Below are 22,631 nucleotides of genomic sequence, written 5' to 3' on the forward strand. Positions count from 1 at the left end.
TACAAGGAAGATACCTTCTTAAAACAAAACTGTCTGCCTGAAAAGAGGTTGAACCCTAGTCTGCAATTTAAAATAGACTGCCAGATATGGAAAAAGTTTAAAAACTAAGAAATCTGGCTAGCGCAAGGTGGAGCAGTAGCCAAAGGAATGTTCTAAGTCAGTGGCCCCCAACCTTTTTTGAACCACGGACCGGTTTCACGATTATTTATTCTTCCACGGACCGGTACCTGAGTAACGCGAGACTCCACCGCCATCGGGACGGCTCTTCGTTCGAAGCCGCCCCCCCCCCGACGAAACTAAGGCACGAGCACCCAAACGCCGCTTTCCAACTGAAAACCCGGAAGCACTTTCCAACCGAAAACCCGAAAGCAACCGAAAACCCGGAAGCGCCGTCGAAACAAGGTGGCGGCGCCCAAGCTTTGCGGCCCGGTAAAAAATGATCCACGGACCGGTACCGGTCTGGGGACCGGTGGTTGGGGACTCCTGTTCTAAGTGACCAATACTCAGATCTATAGATAAAATTTCAGGTAGCGCATAGTTTGAACCTGAACTTTGATCAGAGCAATAGGGTATCACACATTTGTCCTCAGCGTTTCCCATGCCTTTCTTTCTCCTTTTCTTTCCCAGGTTCATTGTGATGTTCTTGCTAGACGGAGAGAGGAGAAGGAAAGCAGAGGAGAACGGGAGTTGCCTCTCAACACCAATCCCCAGCAAGGCTAATAGCAAACGAGTGAAGAGCTGTCACTCAGTAACATCTGGTGAGCTGCAAACTCTCCAGCTGTGCAGGAGATGAAAATAGGCTTTGAATGCAGAAATATCTAAATTCAACCCTCAGGTAACAGATGAGAAGAAAGAAACGATATATTGAATCCTACAGAGTCACCACCAGTCTCAAAAGATCAGATTTAAACAGCATGGTGCCCTCCAAATTTGTGGGTCCACCTTCCATCCAACATAGCCAACTATAAACTAATTGAGAATTGCAAAAAAAATAAATAAATCAGCTTAGGATCAGATTGGAAAAAGAAAAACTGGACGAAATGGATCAATATCCTGAAGGTAGCAATCATAAATGGCTGATGAGCTTAGACTTGTAGAAAGTAATTTATTGAATTGCCACTGTACTCATCTCTCCCTGCTAGTAGTTCTCATGTAACAACCATTCATTTAGCAACTGTTCAAAGTGACAATGACACTGAAAATAGTGAGTTATAAGGTAAGTCGTGCTAGTCGTTTCAGGCTCTAGGGGGCAGTGCTCATCTCCATTATAAAGCCAAAGAGCCAGCACTGCCTAAAGACGTCTCCGTGGTCATGTGGCCGGCATGACTAAATGCCGAAGGCGCACGGAACGCTGTTACCTTCCCACCAAAGGGGTCCCTATTTTTCTACTTGCTTTTTTACATGCTTTCGAACTGCTAGGTTGGCAGAAGCTGGGACAAGTAACGGGAGCTCACTCAGTTATGTAGCGCCAGGGATTCGAACCACTGAACTGATGACCTGATCAACAAGCTCAGCGTCTTAGCCTCTGAGCCACCATATCCTTGGAGCCATTGCATGCTGTGACTTATAACTGGTCCTTATACTTATGATTCATGCAGCATACCTAAGGTCATGTGATTGTAATTCAGCCACTTGGCAACTGGCATGTACCGTGTTTCTCCAACAATACGGCCTCCACCAATAGGAAGCCCCACCATGTTTTATTGGCATAAAATCAATTTAAGCCCCTCCCCCCAAATTAAGGCCCATATTAAACATGCGAAATGGGGGGGAATGGCGGGGGTTGCCGTTAGGAAGTACTTTTGTTGCATGCCCGGATATGGTGCTGCCTGCGTTGGTGCGGCACTTAATATCGGGAGACCTTCTGCCACTGTTGCTTTCCCTTCTCCCTTGCTGCCGCGGCGTTAGAGCAATGCCGCGGCATTTGGCGCAGCCAGGGCTCCTCCCTGCAACCGGGCCCTGCGGAGACACTTGGCTCAGGCGCTCCTGTCGCCGCCTTCCCTTGCCTTCGAAGGTAAGCGAATTATTTTAAAAGCGACACCCTACTACAACAAAGCTCCCCTGCCCGAGAGGGCAGCCCACCCTCATGGGGAGGCGAATCTCCCGGGCCGCAGCAAAGGATCAGCCCTCCCGGGAGAAGCGCCCAGCTGCCATCCCTGCCTGCTCCGGCTCTGGCGCAGCCCTGGTGGGATGAGCGGAGGGTCTGGCAGGAGGTGCTCACTGCCTTGTTGAGAGCTCTGCCGCCGGGAAGGAGGACCTGCCTGTCAGCTGGGCGCCCCAGGCGAAGCTCTTCGCGCTCTGCCCGGCGCCAGGCAGGGATGGCGGCTGGGTGCTTCTCCCGGGGTGGGCCGATCCTGCGCTGCGGCCCGGGAGATTCGCCTCCCATGTGGGGTTGGGCTGCCCTCTCGGGCAGGGAGGCTTTGTTGTAGTAGGGTGTCGCTTTTAAAATAATTCGCTTACCTTCGAAGGCAAAGGGAAGGCGGTGACAGGAGCGCCTGAAGCCAAGTGTCTCCGCAGGGCTCTGGTTGCAGGAGGAGCCCTGGCTGGCCGCACATGGCTGTGCCAAACGCCGCGGCATTGCTCTAATGCTGCGGCAGCAAGGAAGAAGGGAAAGCAATGGTAGCAGAAGGTCTCCTGAACATCCAAGCTGTCGCCGCCCGCCCACCTGAGGATGCAAGGCGGGGAATTAAGTCACCCCCAAAAGACGGCCTAGCGTTTTTCGGGGTCAAAAAAAAAGGGCTGGCCTTATTTTGTGAGAAACACGGTACTTACCATGGTGCAGCTTCCTGGAGTCATGTGATCACCATTTTTGTGATCTTCCCAACTGGTTTCTAGCAAGGAAACCCAATGGCAGAAGCTAGATTTGCTTAAGAACCCTGGGATTCACTTAGCAACTGCAATGATTTGCTTAATGACCATGGCAAAATAGGTCATAAAATCAGGTGCAACCCACTTAACTGCCTGATTAGCGATGTAAATTTGGGTCTCAATAATGTTCATAAATCAAGGATTATCTGTAGTATAAACTTTCTATTACGGCTTGAAGTATAGGGCTGAAAGAGACTCGCAGTTCCACAGTTGTACAGTGAACTCACCTTCCTGAATGGGCTGTAGCTTTATCTCCATACTGGAAACATAAACCCTAATTCGGGAATAGTTTTAAGAATAAATACGACAATCATTTATTCTAAAACCAGTCCATAAGACTAGAAATGTCTTGGGTGCATTTCTCTCTACCATCTATCGCCAGCCTGCCTATCTGCAAGGCTATTGATTTACCTACCTATCTGTTTATCTATCTATGGTGAGTGTGTTCTCTTGGGAAGGAAATGAAGAAAATGTACTAATCCAGCAACTTAACTTAACCACAGCGATGAGCAAGCTGGTTAGGAGAATTTAAATCCAAGTAGTGGGTTACTTTTTTTAGAGACTTGAACCAACCCTTTTTGGTTGCAACCTTCATTTGTCCATATACAGAGTCAGATGCGATCATGGGTTCATTCTGTTTCTTTACTCAGAGGAGCATTTGCTGAACCAACCTCCAATGGAAAGAAATATATCTGAACTAAGGGAGGGATGTGTATCAGAGGTGGTATTCAGCAGGTTCTGACCAGTTCTGGAGAACCGGTAGCGGAAATTTTGAGTAGTTCGGAGAACCGGCAAATCCCACCTCTCACTTTTACAGTATCCTTCCCCTGCCACTCCCACCAAGCCTCACCCACAGAACCGGTAGTAAAAAATTTGAATCCCACCACTGATGTGTATGCGCCAGAAATTGGAAGGGAATCTGTGTGCTTATGTGTCAGAGGCAATATTTCTATAGCAAGGTTATTGGCAGTCAGAGATGAAGCAAACTGAAGACCAGTTCAGGGACAAAGGCATCCTCTGTAAAATAAGAAAATATTAAAGGAATATCTTTAACTATGTCAGCCTCTCAGAAACCTACTGTCCTTAGGAAACAATATTGTGCTTTGTGCTGACATTTGCAAATTGCCCATCAGTGATAATGTGGAAACATAACTTCTTTGTGGTGGCCCCTTTTTGAGGGAAAACCATCTCTTTTGTAATATAGTCTGCACAAGATGCTTTGTACATCTTTGTACATTTAAGATGCTTTTTACACCTTGAAAACAAATGCTTTTACATTGGTTTTCGTTCATTATGAGCCTCAGTGACGCAGTGGTTCGAGTGCAGAACTGCAAGCTACTCCCACTGCAATTTGGCAGATCGAATCCCACCAGGCTCAAGGTTGACTCAGTCTTCCATCCTTCCGAGGTGGGTAAAATGAGGAGCCAGATTGTTGGAGGCGAGGCTGACTCTGTAAACTGCTTTGAGAGGGCTATAAAAGCACTGGGAAGTGGTATATAAGTCTAAGTGCTATTGCTATCATCTTTTAATAATTGCTTGTACATTGAACAGCAAGTCCTCGACTTATGACTTAGTTATGGTCATAACTAAGGTCATAAATGCAATATACAAGCACTTATTAAGCACGTCACCCGATGTCTGTGCCTGGTTTTACTATTTTTTTTTGCAATGGTTGTTGAGTGAACGACATGGTCGTTAAATAAACATGGCAGTCATTATGTGAATCTATTATACCAATGGATTTTATTTTTGTGGAAACCAGATATACAACAGTAAATGTGATAAACCAGGAAAAAAAATGTCAAAAATCAAAGTCAGGTGACCGCTGGACACTGCAAATGGCCATAAATGTGAGCTTCATCCCAGTTGCAATCACTTGACTGCTGAGAGGGGGTGCAAATGTCACAACTTCAAACTTGAGTCATAAATACCTATGGGGGGATCTATCATAATTACGATCAGTCACTGTGACCGGTCATTAAGCAAGGACTACCCGTATGGATCAGGTGTGTAGGGGGCATGTACTTTCTTTACTTTTCAAAGATTTGATTGTAACCTTGCTTTGGTATATATTTCTATTGCAACTTTAATAATATTTTTTTTAATTAAAAATGCTCCAGGTTGTCCTTATGTTTACAGCTGAGGCCAACATTCCTGTTGCTAAGCAACAGCTTAAATGAATTTTGCCTCATGTCATGACATTTCTTGCCACCGTTGTTAAGCGAATCACTACAATTGTTAAGTGAACCTGAATTCCCCGTTGACTTTGCTTTTCAAAAAGTCACAAAAGGTGATCACAGGACCTGCAACCCTTATAAATACATGCCAGTTGCCAACCAGAGGTGGCATTCAGCAGGTTCTGACCAGTTCTGGAGAGCTGGAAGCCGAAATTTTGAGTGGTTTGGAGAACTGGCAAATACCACCTATGACTGGCCCCGCCCCCATCTATTCTCTGCCCCCCCATTGAATCCCAGCTGATTGGCTGGGTCTTCTTTGGTTGCCCTGCACAGGAGAACGGAGCTGGAAAGCAGGTTAGTGGGGTGGGGAAGGAATGGGGATTTTGCAGTAACCTTCTCCCAGGAGTGGGGTGGAAATGGAGATTTTGCAGTATCCTTTCCTGCCAAGCCCACCAAGCCATGCCCACAGAACCGGTAGTAAAAATGTTTGAATCCCACTACTGTTGCCAACCATTTGAATTCTGAATCATGTGACAGTGGGGATGTTGCAGTGAAGAATGATCACATAAGTCACTTTTTTCAGTGCCATTGTAACTTCAAATGGTCCCTAAACAAATGATTTTAAGTTGAGGACTACCAGTACATAAATACTTCTGGCAAATAAGGAAAGGATCAGTATTTATATGTTGATTGCAGAAGTTTAGAAGAAAGAGCCCCAGTGGACAGAAGAATTGGAAGAAGTTCGCTTATATAAGTTTGGGCCTCCTGAGATTTTCCGCTCCAAACATCTCCTCCATATGCTGTCTTTAGATATTGTAGTGGCAAGAAAAGTCCTGTAGATGGCAGTGGTAGCAGCAAACTGCACTGCAGTTCTTAAACGGGCCTCTTCCCCTTACCTCACTCTCAGGCTGGTAAGTCCCGAACTAATAATTATATAACCTTGTACTTATCAACCAGATGTTATAGAGTTGTCACGAGCTGGCATATGATTCCACCTTCTAAGATCATTATTATTCCCAAGGATTAGTTAAAAGTTTCACCAATGCTGCATCTATTCTCCAAATGTAACCAATCCAAATGCTGTATCTATGTTGCCTTTGCCTTCTTGTATAAAACCCTATAAAAGGAATAAACACTACGTAGGTAATCAGACATCTTGGCACTCTGCACAATGACTGGTCTTTGATCACCACAAGATATGTTTAGGCTGGGGCAAAGGTTGCCCAGCCATAATCTTCTGCTTCCTATTTGTAACTGTGTGAGTTTGTATTCCCAGGTCCTTTCTCTCTGGTTACTCACCGCTCCCCGTTGGGTGCCTAACTATTTCTCTGAATGGTTTGAAATGTTTAGATAATTCTGTCACAAGAGTTATTTGATTGTTTTACTTCTGGTGTTAAATTGGCCTGGCGACCAGTGGTGGGATTCAAAAAGCTTTACCACCGGTGGCTTAGCGGGCACTGTTCTGCTTATTATTCTCTGGATGGTATAAAGCAGACAGAGTAACTCCACAAAACATCCATAACAAAGTCTTTTTTATTGGTTCATCAGGTATCCTCATAACTCACATTTGTGACAAAGTTCTTCTGAATGCCCAATCCCTTGCATATCTGTCTTGTAGTGTAGGAAGATAATAAGGTCTCAACCCCATGATGATTGAAGAAGCCGCATGGTAATGGCTTCAGGCAAGAGTGAGGGAGACTGACCCACCAAGGGTCACTATAGTGACCAATCAGGATTACAGATGTGGTCACGTGACATGGACTACATTTCCCAGGATACCTACATTTACTACATTCCCTACATTTACTACATACATTTAACTGCATTCCCTTAAGGGGACAGCTCACAATTCCTAAGTAACTATCCCAAATCACATTAACTCTAAACTGTCTGGACAGCACAGGCGCGCTTTGCACATGTGCACACACTTTGCGTGCGCGTGAGCACCAAACACGCACTTTGCACAGGCGCAGAGGCATTCCAACTCACCTCCTGCAAGCATGCACTCTCCCGGTTGCTTCAGCAGCTGCCGCGTGGCACTCTTCTGTGCCGCGCAAAGCAGCTGCGCTTCAGAAGCAGAGGATAAAGGTGAGTATGGGAGCCCAGGTGGGTGGGTGGGCCAAACAGCAGAGCGGTGGAGAGAACTGGTTCGGTCTCCGCTGCTCATCGCTGCTACCGGCTCGGCAGTACCAGGCTGAACTGGTAGAATACCACCATTGCTGGCAACCATCTTAGAATGGAGAATGTGAAATCTAGTCCTGTGTTAGGCCTGAAAGCCAGCTGGATGACCTTTTAAAATTTAATTTAATCCTCCCTTTATTATTTTTATAAATAACTCAAGGTGGCAAACCTATCAACACACCTTCTACCTCCTATGAATTTATGGTTTCCCCACTTTCTAGCCTGGTGCTTTAACCAGTGGACTAAACTGGATCTCTAAATAATTTTGGGCCTATCACCAGGACAGTGTTAGGCATAAGGTTGTGTGGGGTTTTTAAATTATTTTTTCCTCTATCTTTATTATTATTATTTATAGGGATGGCAAACATAGCCAACACACCTTCTTTCTCCTATGTTCCCCACAACAACCCTGTGAAGTGAGTTGGACTGAGAAAGAGTCACTGGCCCAAAGTCACCCAGCCGGCTTTCATGGCTAAGGCGGGACTCAAACTCACAGACTCTAGCTAGATGCCTATCTATACTTCCTGGTGAGAGAGTAGTTCCCTGAGGATGAGCTCCAGTCCAAAAAGCTCGGAAGACTAAACCTCTGGTTCCAGTAACCGACCCAGATTAGATCCTGCAACATTATCCTGGGGGATGTATATTTGCCTTCATTCATGGATGTGTTTGCCGCTTTGAGTTATTCATAAAAAATAATAATGGTGGGGTGAAAAAAGGTAATAAACAAATAAAAATGTGCATCATTATTCATCTGCAGATATTTCTATATTGCCCAGTTCCTAGAAAATGACAGAAATGTCTGAACATTTTTATTTTCAAGCATGCATTTCTGGAAGTGTATGTTTACTGAAGTATATTATCTTAAAATGCTTCTTTTTAAACCCCATTTTTGAGTACAAAATTCAGACACACAGAAATCTTGAAGAAGCTGTGTCAGAAGCCACTTTTCAGTAGCATGCGTAACTTCTACACTCTCATTCACTGTTTTGCTTATGATTTGGGCAGATTTGCCTCCAGTCCCCTGTGTTTTCGTCTTAAGGTAGAAGAGTTCCATAGCTGACGCCCAGTCCCAATTCTATTCTCCAAGACCAGAATAAACTGAAGAAATTACTGGATGATATGAGATGTCATGATCAGGGCAAGTAGATAACTCACACAAATGGGAGAAGATATTTAAAAGTTATATGAGAGGTAATAATAATTGAAGTTTGTGCCTAATCAAGGAGAGAACCAACCTTGAACTAAGGTGAAATTTCTGACAGTTAGAATAAATAATCAGTGGAATAATTGTCTCCCGAAGTTATGGATGTTCCATCAAGGGAGGTTTTAAAGAAGACATTGGACAATCTGACAATTCCTGCTTGAGCAAGGGGTTGGAATAGAAGACCTCCAAGGTCCCTTCCAACTCAGTTATTCTGCTATTTTATTACATCTTCATTTCTTAGATACCTTTTGTTGTTCTGATGGACCCATATTAGCATGGATAAAGGGTCTGGAGACTAAATCGCATGATGAGCAGTTGAAGAAAGTAGGTATGTTTAGCCCAATGAAAAGAAGGATTGGGGTGACATCAGGGGTGGGACTCTACCAGTTTGCACCTATTCGCTAGAACCAGTTGTTAACATTCTAAGCCGTTTGGAGAACCGGTTGTTAGAAGAAATTACTGGCCTAATCCTGCAAGGAAGGCAGGAAGGAAACATTCTGGTGTTGCTTATTGAAACTGCCTCTCCATTAACCCTTATTACATTCTTGGCAGGACTAGACTTCCTGTCTCAGGAACTTCTCTGGAATTTTTCCCCCCTCCTTTGCTGGTACTTTACTTGTGTGGAGTGACCATTCAAAGTTACAATGGCACTGAAAAAAGGGAATTATGACCATTTTTCACACTTACGACTGTTGCAGCATCCCCACAGTCATGAGAGGCCAGGCGAGGAGATGCGTGCCTCGATGTGAGGGATATTGAGTTGGCCACGCCCAGCCAATAACATGACCACCAAGCCACATCCACCCAGTCATATGAGCACAAAGCCACGCCTACCACCTAAGCCATGCCCACAGAACCGGTTGTTAAAAAATTTGAATCCCACCCCTAGGTGACATGATAGCACTCTTCCAATATCAGAGGACCTGCCATAGAGAAGGTGGCATCCAAAGGACCAGAGGGTAGAACAAACAGCAATGGGTGGAAGCTCATTAAATAGATATCCAACCTGGAACTAAAGATAAATGTCCTGACAGAGAGAACAATTAGAAAATGGGATAGCTTGCCTCCCGCAGTTGTGGGTACTCCATCCCTGGAAGTTTTCAAACGTAGACTGGACTGGGATAGTATAAAGACTCCTGCCTCGAACAGAGGGTTAGACTAGATAATCTCCATGGTTCCTTCCAGCCCTATGATTCTATGTTCTGATTCTATAGCACAATTTGCCAATGCAACAAGAACTCCATCCTCAACATTTTTTAAAAGTCCCCATCCCAAAAAAAATTTTTTTTTTAAAAGCCCCTGGAAAAAAGAAAAAATATCTCAATTTCAAGCTTAGAGATGATTTTAAGTCCCAGAGGAAAATGAAGCAATTTAGTGGCTGCTGGCCTAACGCAGCAAAGGTTAGAAGATTAAAAGACCAACTGCTGCTTGGGTAAGTGGTTGATAATTGCACACCCTAGCAATTACTGTGCTTGGTCTCCTGTCTGTCTTACCTTTTTTTTCCCTCGTGTGCCATCAGGGTTGATTCGAAATGTCCCCGAATTTACAGTCCTTCTTGGTCCAATTTTCTTGATCTCATACTCCAACTCATCAGCAAGAGCCTTACATGCTGTAGAGTACAAAGGAAAAGAAGTACGGAGAGACATCCTCTTTCCAAAAAGATCCCGATAGAAAATACAACAGTCAGTGGAGGAAACTGACACGAATACTGAGAGAGCTATTTGCAGCCAAAGTATATTCCAAAACATGGACTTAACATAGCCATTCAAACATGTTGTCACCATAAAATAATATATAGCCGGGCCAGAACCTCACTGTAGTTTTTTTTTCTCCTTCTGAGAATAATTCTTGGAAAGAAGATTTGGACATCACAGTGTCATGTGCAATGTTGTTGGCACTGATGACAATAGCTATTTTATTCAGGTGGTGGTGGTGGTGGTAATTCTTGTACATTGATTGAAGCTACATTTTAAAGGCTGTGTGATGACCCGGGGCGTGGCACAAAGACAACACAGCCAAATAAGCAAGAAGTGTCCCTTTAGTGCCTCCAACTTTGCCCCCAATGTCCAGGTTACCTTCAGCTGGAGAAAAAACTCTCCCAAGAACAGTCTTTAAGTGGAGGAAATTCAGTCCGAAAACAAAGTACATACAAACTTTAAATAGAAATCCACACAAACCACGCTGCAGCAATTAACTTGACAGGGCATGAGAAGGAATTGCAGACTTGAAAGCCCAGTAACACACACACAGGAAGACGCCAGGAACCCAGATAAGCCTAGATGATACCAGATAATTCATGGTTTGTTCCCAACAACTATGTTGTGCGCAGCTTCCCTTTTTAAACACTGTGTTCCCAGCTGCAGCTAATGAAGGGAATCAGGGCTCTTTCCTCCCCCATAAGCCACACAGCTCATGTTGCTCCCTTCTCTGTTCCTCCCTGCTTGCCCTAGGATGAAGAGAGGGTGGGCCTGGATCTTCCTCCAAATTCCCTCTCCCTTGCTCTCCCTCTCCCCTGCTCTGCCCAGCTGGCCTTTGCCCTTCCCCAGTTTCTTCCATAGCCAACGGAGCCACACTCCCACTCCCTGTCAGTTGCTCGGCCTCCCCCTCGGAAACAGATTCCGACAGGGGCATGACAGACTGGTTGTGCCTGAGATGGCACCATCCTCACCTGTGCTAAGCCAGGATATGTGGCTGCAGCTAAATGTTATCCCCCTGTTGTTTATTATCTCGGAAACAAAGTAAATATGTGTCCCAAAGAAATAATATTATGCTCATTCATAATTTGCTAAATTCTGAAATGTCTGAGGCAAACCAAATAAGAGGTTCAAAAGGGCAGTGTTGAGAAAGGCAAAGGAAAAATAGGTGTTTTTTTTTTTTTAAAAGAAAGGAAGCAGTGCCAGAGCTGATAGGTCGTACAAAGGTTGCAAGTGATAGTATTGGCGGTATTTATTTCAGTGTTTCCCAACCAGGCAACTTTGAGATGTGTGAACTTCAGCTCCCAGGGTCCCTATAAATGGCCATGATGGTGATGGAATGCTAGGATTTGAAGTCCAAACGTCTCAAAGCTGCCCTGGTTTATATACAAGTGGTCCTTATGAATGTTTATTCAGTAATTGTTCAAAATTATAACAGCACCGAATGAAGAGACTTCTGAACCGGGCTGAACCGGTAGCATACCACCACTGGTCCTCATATGACCTGTGATGACCCGGGGCATGACACAAAAATAACTAAGTCAAAAAAATAGAAGAAAGTCCCTTTAATGCCTCCAATTTGGCACCAATGTCCAATTATCCTTGACAGGATATCAAATTCTTAAAGAAAACAGTTTACGGAGGGAGTAAATGCAGTCCACACCCAAAGTAAAGTTAATTCAAAATAAAAATAACCCAACATAAACCACATTGAAGGAATTACTACGGCAGGCAAAGATGATTAATTGCAGACTTCTACCAGATAACGCAGCAACCACAGTTGTGAGGAAGCCAAAACACAGATAAGCTCCGACAAGAATGCACGCTTTGCTCCCAGCAACTTTGCCATGCACAGTTTGTCCTTTTAACCAGTCCTCTCAGCTGCAGCCCATGAAGGGGATCAGGGCCCCTTCCTCTCCCATAGACCATGCCACTCACTTTTCTCCCTTATCTGCTCCTCCCTGCATGCCCTAGGAGGAAGAGGGGATGGGCCTGGGTCTTCCTCTGAATGCCCATCCGGCCTGTGCCCTTCCCCAGTTTCCTCCACAACCACCGGAGCCACACTCCCACTCCCTGTCAGCTGTTCACCTCTCCCTCGGAGTCAGACTCCAACAGGGGCATGACGTGACTGCACCTGATTTTCATGACCCTTTTTATGGCAGTTGTTAAGTGAATGTGGTGATTATTAGCAAACCCATTGCTTACTATGGGACATGTTTTACAAAAAAAATTAAAAGTATGTGCCATAATATCATATAAGTACGGGATGCTGTAAATGTGGGTCAGTTTTGTATGTGGGTTGTAAGTAGCCTTTTCTGGCTCCTGGCTCAATTGTAATTTTGAATGGTTGCTAAGCAACCAGTCAAAAGTTGAGGAATCCCTATAATTTATGGAATTTATGGAATTTATGTAACAGTGAAACCCACAAACAAAAGGTACTTGGGAATTATGGTGGCAAGGCTAGATAAAATGTGTGCATCTCTCTCTCTTTCTCTCTCTCTCCCTCCCTCCCCCCTCCCCCCCTCTCTCTCTGTGTGTGTTTGTGTGTACACATGTGTTCATTATAGAGACTGGCAAAGCATAGGATGGACTACATGGCTGGGAATCAAACTGAAATGTTTCTTTTTTGCTCTTTTGAATTCAAAACTCATTTACAGGCAGTCCTTGACTTAAAACAGTTCATTTAGTGACCGTTCAAATTACAGAGGCACTGAAAAAAGTGACTTCTGACCCTTTTTCACCCTTATGACCATTGTAATATCCTCATGATCATGGGATCAAAACTCAGGCACTTGGCAACTGATTCACATTTATAACGGTTGCAAGTGATCACCTTTTGCACCTTCTGACCAGCAAAGTCAATGGGGAAATCCAGATTTAGTAAAGACCATGTTACTAAGTTAACAATTGCAGGGATTCACTTAACAAGCATAGCAAGAAAAGTCATAAAATGGGGCAAAAACTAACTTAACAAGTGTTTCACTTAGCAACATAAATTTTCAGCTCAATTGTAGTTGTAAGTCAAGGACTACCTGTATTCCTTTGGTTGCTTCATTTACTCTTCGGGCTTTATGTATGCTCAACTTCCAAAGACCTCAGAAATTGACATTCTTAGCCAATTAGGATTCGTTGCGACTGTTTGAAAATAGTTTCAACCTGGTTTGTTAGCCAGTTTGGAGGATTAAACTGAATTATTTTTTTGAACCTGCTCTGATGTTTTGGAAGTAGAGGGACGTTGTTTGAAAAGCTGTAGTTTTGCAGAACACATGGATGGCCTGTCTTTTACTGGGTGAAACTCTCACGTCTCCCATCCTTCAAGTGTTGGCTGTAACCTATAAATGCCTACATGGCATAAGGCCTGGTTACTTGAGGGACTGCCTGTCTCTCATAACATCTGTCCAGCAGATGTTTGATCCTGTACAGCTGATACACTCTGGGTTCCTTTGATTAAACAATGCTATCTATTGGGACCCCAGAAACACACCTCCTTTGAAGCAGCACCTGCCCTCTGGAATGAGGTCCCCCTGAGATATAAAGGCCCCTGAAGACATTCCCCCCGGCCTTTGGCAAAGAAGACCCTTCCCTTCTTTGCTCTTGCCATCTTATTTCCTCATCTATTCTTTATTATTTTCATTTATTAAGTTATATCATGTCTATTATTTTTTTTATAAACACTTCAAGGAGGTGAACATGTCTAATACACCTTCTTCCTCCTATTTTCTCCACAGCAACAACCTTGAGAGATGGGATGGACTGAGACAGAGTGAGTGGCCCAAAGTCACCCAGTTGGCTTTCATGCCTAAGGCGGGACTAGGACTCACACTATCCTGGTGATTGATCTAAAGCCGTGATGGCGAACCTATGGCATGCACGCCACAGGTGGCATGCAGAGCCATTTGTGTGGGCATGTGAGCACCTGGCAAACTTACCTCATTGCGCATGCATGTGCCTCACCGCTGATTTTTGGCCCATTTGAGGCCTTTTTCAGGCTGCCAGAGGCTTGAGGGAAGCCTCTGCAGCCTTTGCAGGCTGAAAAATAGGCCCGTTTTGTCACTTCCTGTATTTCTGGAAATACTGGAAGTGATGAAACAGACCCATTTTTTGGCCTGCAAAGGCTGCAGAGGCTTCCCTCAAAAACTTTGGCCACCACTGGTCTAAAGTCACCCAATTGGCTTTCATGCCTAAGGCAAAATATAACTCATCATATAACTCATATAATCATTAGGGAGCCTCGGTGGCGCAGTGGTTAGAGTGCAATACTGCAAGCTACTCCTACTGCAATTTGACAGTTCAAATCCTACCAGGCTCAAGATTGACTCAGCCTTCCATCCTTCCGAGGTGGGTAAAAGGAGGAGCCAAATTGTTGAAGGCAGTATGCTAACTCTGGAAACCGCTTTGAAAGGGCTGTGTAAAGCACTATAAAGTGGTATATAAGTCTAAGTACTATTGCTATTGCTATAAGGTCATGCCTACATGCGCAGGGATGGGGGCTGCACACGTTGCCTTCTGGGTGATGGAGCGCATGCACAATTATCGGCACGGAAGCCGAAAAAGGATATGCACCACTGGCCTAGTGATTGACCCAAAGTCCCCCAGCCAGCTTTTAGGACTAGACCTCACTGTCTCCCAGTTCCTATCCTGCTGCCTTAACCCCTATTATCTATCATGATTATTGTATTGTACTTTCTATCTTTGATTGCCCAGAATTATTTAAAGCCAGGCACAGAGGTGGTATTCAGCAGGTTCTGACCAGTTCTGGAGAACTGGTAGCGGAAATTTTGAATAGCTTGGAAAACCAGCAAATCCCACCTCTGACTGGAGATTTTACAGTATCCTTTCCCTGCCACATCCACCAAGCCACGCCCACAGAACTGGTACTAAAAAAAGTTGAATCCCACCACTGGCCAGGCAGCACAGAAGTTTAATTAATCATCACGATCATCTTCATGATCACATCATCATACTGAAGGTATCAATTAGTCTCTTTCTGCATTTTCCACAGGGCTTTACCATCCATTCCTCCTACTTGCCATGAAATATTACTTACAATGTAATTCCTCCTACTTGCCATGAAATATTACTTACAATGTAATTTTCTCCTTTTCCCATTCTAGCCCCTACCAAACTGTGCCACAATGATACAACTATTAGAAAATTATCCAATCGCAAAAATATCTACAGATTACAATTTGATCTTCACTGCCTGCAAGATATGTATTTTAAAACAATTGAATCACAGCTTGGCAGACAGAAAGTTTACCTTCACAATTAACATTTTTTGCAATTTATTTGGCTTTTGAGGCTAAGGAGACTATTATTATTATTATTTTGTTCTAATACCAGTGTCAAGGCAGTTTTGGTACTCTTTTATTGATCATTTGGACAAGACACTGATTAGTTGATTGTGTTTTTAGCATTTTGAGGTAGTCAATCTAACTCACAAAAGAAAATAGAAGTATGAATACTAATCCTACTTTTACTATAGAATTACAATAAAAGAATCTTGCAAGTGTGAATATACCTCCCTACTCTCTGCCTTTATCTTATTTGATTTATTTATTAAACTTCAAAGGAACCCAGGGCTGTCTTGTCTGAGATTTGTACTCAGGTTACAGTTATCTAACCCATTGTTTTGGTTGCAGCTCTTCCTCCTTTTTTCTCAAGGTTATTCGTATAGCTCATTAAAGGTAGGTAAAAATGAAAGCAATTAGCTTTCAGATTCTTCGCAAGGGTTGAGAATGCGCTATATGTCAGGTGTCTCCAACTCTGAGGCCACAAGGGTGGGCAACCAAGCAAAATGGAAACCATCTCTCCTCATACCTAGTGCGTGGAAAAATTGTCTTCCACGAAACTGGGCCTTGGTGTCAAAAAAGTTGAGAACCGCTGTCCTAAATGTGAAGATATCAAGTAGAGAAATATTTTGAGCTGTTTTCTCATAACCTTCCCCTGCCACGCCCACCAAGCCACACCATGCCCACAGAACCAGCAATAAAAAAAATTGGAATCCCACCACTGGTTCCAAGTAGTTATATTTTATCCAAAGGGTGTATAGGAAACACTCTAAGAAGGCAGGGCTGTCAAACTCGATTTCATTGAGGGCCGCATCAGGGTTGTGTTTGACCTCAGGGGACCAGTGGTGGGATTCAAATTTTTTTACTACCGGTTCTGTGGGCGTGGCTTGGTGGGCGTGGCAGGGGAAGGATACTGTAAAATCTCCAGTCAAAGGTGGTATTTGCCGGTTCTCTGAACTACTCAAAATTTCCACTACCGGTTCTCCGGAACTGGTCAAGACCTGCTGAATACCACCTCTGATAGGCAGGGAGTGTGGCCCGCTTGATGTCACTCATTAAGGCTCAGTTTTCAGTCGTGAGAGCCTCTTGCAGCCCTCTGCCAGGGAAAATGGAGCCAAGGGGGTAGGTGGACTTGTGCTCAGCCAGCCCGGGCTCTGATTTTTGGCCACGATGGCCTCCTGCAGCCCTCTGGCAGTGAAAACAGAGCTCAGGGAGGGGGCACGTAGCCCACTCGGGCTCCATTTTCACTGCCAGAGGTAGCACCACCTTCACTGTTTCCAGGGTGGTTCCCATGGGTCAGATCTAAGCACCCTTAGATGCCGGATGCAATCCATGGGCCTTGAATTTGACTCTCCTGCTCTAAGGGTTATGCAGTTCCTTTTCATTGCCCCTTCCTCTCTGAAACTTTCTGAAGGAACTTGATTATCAGGAAAAGAAAAAGGAAAACACAAATGTTTTATTCCCTATTAGGCCCTTGGGATAAAAGAAGCATGACAGACATTAATTATTAGAGAAATATCCCTCTTATGCTTTCTCTCACATTCTATAGATACAGGTAAGTCCTTGATGTATGACCACAATTGACCCCCAGTATTTCTATTGCTAAGTGAGAAAGTTGCTAAGTGAATTTCCTCTTTTCTATGACTTTTCTTGTTGTTAAACGAATCACAGTAGTTGTACTTGTTAAGTTAGCAACAGGATTGTTATGTGAATCTGGATTCCCCATTGATCTTGCTTGTCGGAAAGTGATCACATGACCCACTGCATCCGTCATAAGCATGAACCAGTTGCCAAGCATCTGAATGTTGATATCATAAAACCATGGAGATGCTGCAACGGTTGTAAGTGTAAAAAAAAAGACGACTATAAGTCACTTTTTTTCCATGCCATTGTAACTTTGAACGGTCACTAAACAAACTACTATAAGTTGAGAACTATCTCTATGGTCATAGAGGACCCTGCCAAAACTCTGCTTCTCCAACTCAACCTGTTCTGACCTGGGATATGATCCTGGCAAATTGATATTTGATTTCTGATTTAATAAGAGTCCGATTTCAGACCATCCACCACTACCCACATCTGGCTAAAACAGGGAACTACAAGGGAATAGGGAATTTCCAAAGAATTGAGAAAATGTGGAGTGGAAATGTTGGGACAGAGTGAATTAGCACCTCTTGCTGTTATAGCATGCACTATGCAAACCAGGGTGGTGTCCTACTTCTTCTCTTCTATGCCTCACTGCTGTTAGGTGTGCAAGTATTATTCCTGCTGACTGCAATAGAAAGCTGTTTCTGTAGGAAGGACGACATCTAATTTTGTTTCTTTTTTAAAAAAAACTTAGCTAGTTAAAAAAAATAATAGAGCATAGAATCGTAGAGCTGGAAGGGATCTTGACCTCTTCTATTCCAACCCCCACCCCAAGGCAGTCCTGGACAAATGGTGTCCATTTGCCTTGAAAGATTTATCCTCGAAAACCTTCAGGGATGGAGCACCCAGAACGGAGGGAGGCAAGCTATTCCATTGATGAATTGCTCCCACTGTCAGGGCGTTTCTCCTTAGTTCCAGTTTGGATCTCCATTTAATGAGTTTCCGCCCACTGCTGGTTGCCCTGCCTTCCGTTGCTTTGGAGAATAAGTTAGCCCTTTCTCCTCTATGTCGTCCCCTCAAGAACTGGAAGAGTTATCATGTCATCCCTAATCTTCCTCTTCAATAGATTAGACCAGGGGTTCCCAACCTGGGGTGCGAGACGATATTCCAGGGGGTGCGAGAAAAGTCCAGGTAAGTAATAGGATATTGGCTATATGTTGGCATTTTTATTTATTATGCAATGGATGAACTTTGTTTTCATTTTAGAGTTAAGTATTGTTTTTTAGTGGCCGTCACATACATAGCTGAAAAGATTCAATCCTACCATATATTTAACGCGTTCAGTAGTTCTTAAAGTCTAAATTTCAGGGGGTGCGAGGTTCGAGTGAAATTTCTTTAGGGGTGCGGGGCGAAAAAAAGGTTGGGAACCACTGGATTAGACATACCTAGCTCCCTCAACCATCCGTTATACAATATAGCTTCCATAAAATACATTCTTCTTCCTCTTCCTCCTCTTCTTCTTCATCATCATCTTCTTCTCCTCCTCCTCCTCCTTCCTTTTTTCCTCCTCCTCCTTTTCCCCTGCTCCTTCCTTCCTTCTCTATGCATCGTCCTTCTTGCTACAAGCATGCAGACTTAATGCAAATACAGGCAGTCTTAGAATTATGACCATTATTGAGCCCAAAATTTGCTGGTTGCCAAACACTTGCATTTTGATCATGCGACATGAGGATGCTACAGCGGTGTGAATATCAGTCGTAAGTCATTTTTTCCCCAGTGCCATTTAACTTTGAAAAGTCACTAAGCAAATGGTCGTAAGTCAAGGACTACCTGTAACCTAAATGGAACACTTGTGTCTAGATGTGATGAAAAATAAAGCTATATTTTCCCAGAGGGAAGAGGGAGATTTTGTTTTTGGTCTAGTTAGAGCAGGGGGTGTCAAACTCAAGGCCTGAGGGCCAGATCTGGACCGCAGGGTGCTTAGAACTGGCCCATGAGGCTGCCCTGGAAACACTGAAGGACCAGCCCCTGGTGCCTCTGACAGCAAAAATGGAGCTCATCACCTCCCTAGCTCTGTTTTTGCTGATGGAGGTTTGCAGGAGGCCGCAGCCCAAAACGGAACTCAGGAGCCTCTTTTTGAGGGCAGAGTGCTCAAGCCACCACAGGCGCCACCTGAGTCCTGACACAACTGACATCATGCTGGCCACGCCCACCTCAGCCCCCTGAGGTAAAACCCAATCCTGATGCGGCCCTCAGTGAAAATCGAGTTTGACATCCCTGAGTTAAAGATTTGGCATCTTTCAAAAGGGAATGCCATATGTTCTCATACAAATACCCTTTCCACTTCCCAAAAAGAAATTGGGGCCCAATAAAGTGTCAAAAAGATAACAAAACCCACTCCAACAAAGCTCATCATCTATGGCCTGGGGGGTGGCCTTAGCTGATTGGTTGTTTCAGCACAGTCTCCTAATCAAGTTTTGCAGTTAGAATTACTATTGACTGTTTTGCTCTCATTAAACCGTAGTGGAATTATTGTGCAGCACCCTTGCACGGAGTGGTTAAAAGCTAAATCTGTAAATTCCAGCTGCAGGCTAGATGGGCTAAAATCAACCATTAAACACCCCTGAGGAGATGAAGGGTAAATTCAGGGGTCCTAAGGTTACCTACCTAGACCTGCTGAAATCTGTATTTTTTAAAAAAGAAATTCATCAATGCATGCGGTTGCTAAGCTGAAATGTGCCCGCTGATATAAGACAGGCTTGAGATAGATAGATGATAGATAGATAGATAGATAGATAGATAGATAGATAGATAGATAGATAGATAGACAGACAGACAGACAGACAGACAGACTGACTAAAGCTAAACAGGGTATGTATTGCTGGTCTGTTGAGTATTGCTGGTCTATGTTGAGTATGAGTTTGGGCTGGGGGGAAATCAAACATGGTGAAAGATTGCTTCTCATTTGAAGTGGCTATATCACAGCCCCTATAATTTTCTTGGAGTAAGACTTTGTGAGTAAGAATAGAATAGAATAGAATAGAATAGAATAGAATAGAATAGAATAGAATAGAATAGAATAGAAGTAGAATGCCTTTATTGTCATTGCATTCTACAGATACAATGAAATTTGAAAACTACTCCAGCATAGTGCCCCAAACATCACATCACAAGCACACTACAGAATATTTAATAATTAAAATAATAATTAAAATAATTAAAATAACAATAACAACAATAATAATAAACCTAGTCTAAAACCTATCTAAGACATATAGTAAGTTAGATAGTTTAAAAATGCTGCTATATACATAGGACTAAATCACAAATGCACTGTTTGATTCAAGACAAGTATTGCCTTGGAAAAGAAACTGTTTCTCAGTCTATTAGTCCTCTTTTTAAGACACCTATAACGTCTCCCTGATGGTAACAGTTCAAAATATGAATGACCAGGATGAGAACGGTCTGTGGAGATTTTTAGTGCTCTAGAGAGGAGTCTGGTCTTCGCAATCTCTTCTAAAGAAGAAAGAGAGCAACCGATGATTTTTTGTGCTGTCTAGAAAGCTTTTTCTCACTTGATTTATTTTATTTTCCAAGATCCCATCTTTCTGCTTCTAAACTTAATTGCCTCAGAACCACACAAGGATTGGTGTGATGCAATTGCCTCTTCATTACACTCACATGCTCAGGTGTCTTGCTCTGGAGAAGGCCACTGGGATGTTTTATATTTATTGCACTGGTGCATAACACAATACTCTCCGGTTACTTACTTAACTGCAATTCCCAACCTTTCTCATTGCCTTGTTGCAAATTTGGATTGCTGGGAATTGTAGTTCTGTAACATCTAGAAAGCTACATATTCTCCCACTCCCAAAATATCACATATATGCACTTATTTATTTATGAAGAAGGCTAGAAAATCAAAGTAATAAACAATAACCTAATCAAGGAATTACAAACTCAGACAAACAAACTGACAATAAACAACTGCCTAATCAAGAAACCACCAAGAACAATTCCCACCAACTCTATCAAGGCAAACAATTAGTATATAATTGTTCAAAAAAACCAACAACTGCATTGTGTAACCAGTCATAAAATTAGTTCATTCTTCCCTGCAACTTAATACTGCTCCATGTCTGCCTTAAAATCAATTAAACCAGGAGCAGGCAGTCTAGAAAGGCTGGTAAAGCTGTGAAATTTTCAGCTCAAAACATCTTTCAACTCCTGCCAAAGACTGGTGTGGAGGCTGGAAATAATTTAGAAAGGTTGAGAGAAGGTCAAAGAGCTTGTAATTGAATAATTCAGCCCAGATAGGAAACTGAAGCTGAAGCAAAAGCGTTAGCATCCTGACAAATAAGCATTAGCTATGAAGCCTGGAAATAAATATTGAAATAACTGATATGGCTTTATGGCTAATCAATGAAGCATTCTTATTATTACTTAAATAACTGGATTCCCCCACTCCTTGGGACAGAATGAATACTACTTTCCATTGTCACTGTAGGTAGAAAATACATCTTCCCCAAAGAAGCTGTTTGTACATTTCTTGAGTGCTTGACATCTAGCACCAAATTTGAGTCATTGTAGTAAACATGTTCATGGAAGAAAGCAGAAGGTTGGAAAAATCTTGTATAAACTAAAGCACAGGACAAGCACAGGTGAAGATTCAGCTAAATGGACACAAGGAGCAATTTGCAGGTAATCCTCAACATACCAACCATTTGTTTAGCAGACGTTTAAAGTTACAACAGCACTGGAAAAGTAGTTCACAACCAGTTCTTGCACTTACAACTTATATAGCAGCTCCAAAGTCATCTGACCAAAATTCAGGTGCTTGGCAAACCAGCATGTATTTATTATGATGGTTGCAGCATCCTGGGGTCATGTGATCATCAATCAGATTCATATAATAAGTGGTTTGTTTAACAACTGTGGCAAAAAGATTGTAAAATCAAGTACAACTCTCTTAATGATCTCATTACTTAGATGTTCTGTACTCAACTGTGATCCTAAGCCAAGGACTACCTGTACTATGTCTTTAACTGCAGCACAAACGCAATGCATGATTTTACCCATACACAACATCTTTGTTCACAAATGCTACAGTTCACCCAGAACAAGCGCTGCCCCTTACTGCCTGAAGCCAAATTATTTAGATTATATTTATTTATTAGCTTGTTTTTTTCACAGCTGGGTATTTATAGTTGACCGTAATAAAGTCCTATGAAGTCCACTACAGCTGAAGTTACAGAATGCCTCACTTGTTTTGGGGGATCTCCTTGCATCTCCTTGCTATGTTCTGGATTGTAGTGAACTACTTGTTTGAAAAACAGGTTAGTTCATTAATTAAACGAATGCATTAACTGTATATTTGCAGAGCTCCATCTTTCCTCAAGAGCTGAACATTATTATAGAGATCTCTTAATTTTATCCCAACAATATCTCTGTTTGATAGGATTGGGCTAAGAGAAAATGCCTGGATAGTGATAGCATAGACTTACCTTATATACCGCTTCACAGTACTTTACAGCCTTCTCTAAGCGGTTTACAGAGTCAGCATATTGTGCCCAACAATCTGGATCCTCAATTTATTGATCTCAGAAGGATCGAAGGCTGAGCTGGTGAG

At 43.1% G+C, this 22,631-nt stretch overlaps 1 protein-coding gene across 3 annotated transcripts in view; it reads right to left on the reverse strand.

Annotated features, from left to right (window-relative positions):
- Positions 1-22,631, reverse strand: part of CNPY1 (canopy FGF signaling regulator 1) — a 79,494-nt gene that overhangs the window by 25,888 nt on the left and 30,975 nt on the right. For 2 of the 3 annotated variants that reach the window (XM_087946824.1, XM_026680927.2), the window contains exon 3: positions 9,924-10,039. The exons of the other annotated variant lie outside the window; for it this stretch is intronic. In XM_087946824.1, coding sequence (XP_087802950.1) covers positions 9,924-10,039 — 116 coding nt within the window. The remainder of the gene's footprint in view (positions 1-9,923; positions 10,040-22,631) is intronic. 3 annotated transcript variants of the gene reach the window in all.

This window comes from Notechis scutatus, chromosome Z (genome assembly GCF_049901735.1).
Source record: "Notechis scutatus isolate UNSWTSFEM ecotype Mainland chromosome Z, rNotScu1.2, whole genome shotgun sequence".
NCBI lineage: Eukaryota > Metazoa > Chordata > Lepidosauria > Squamata > Elapidae > Notechis > Notechis scutatus.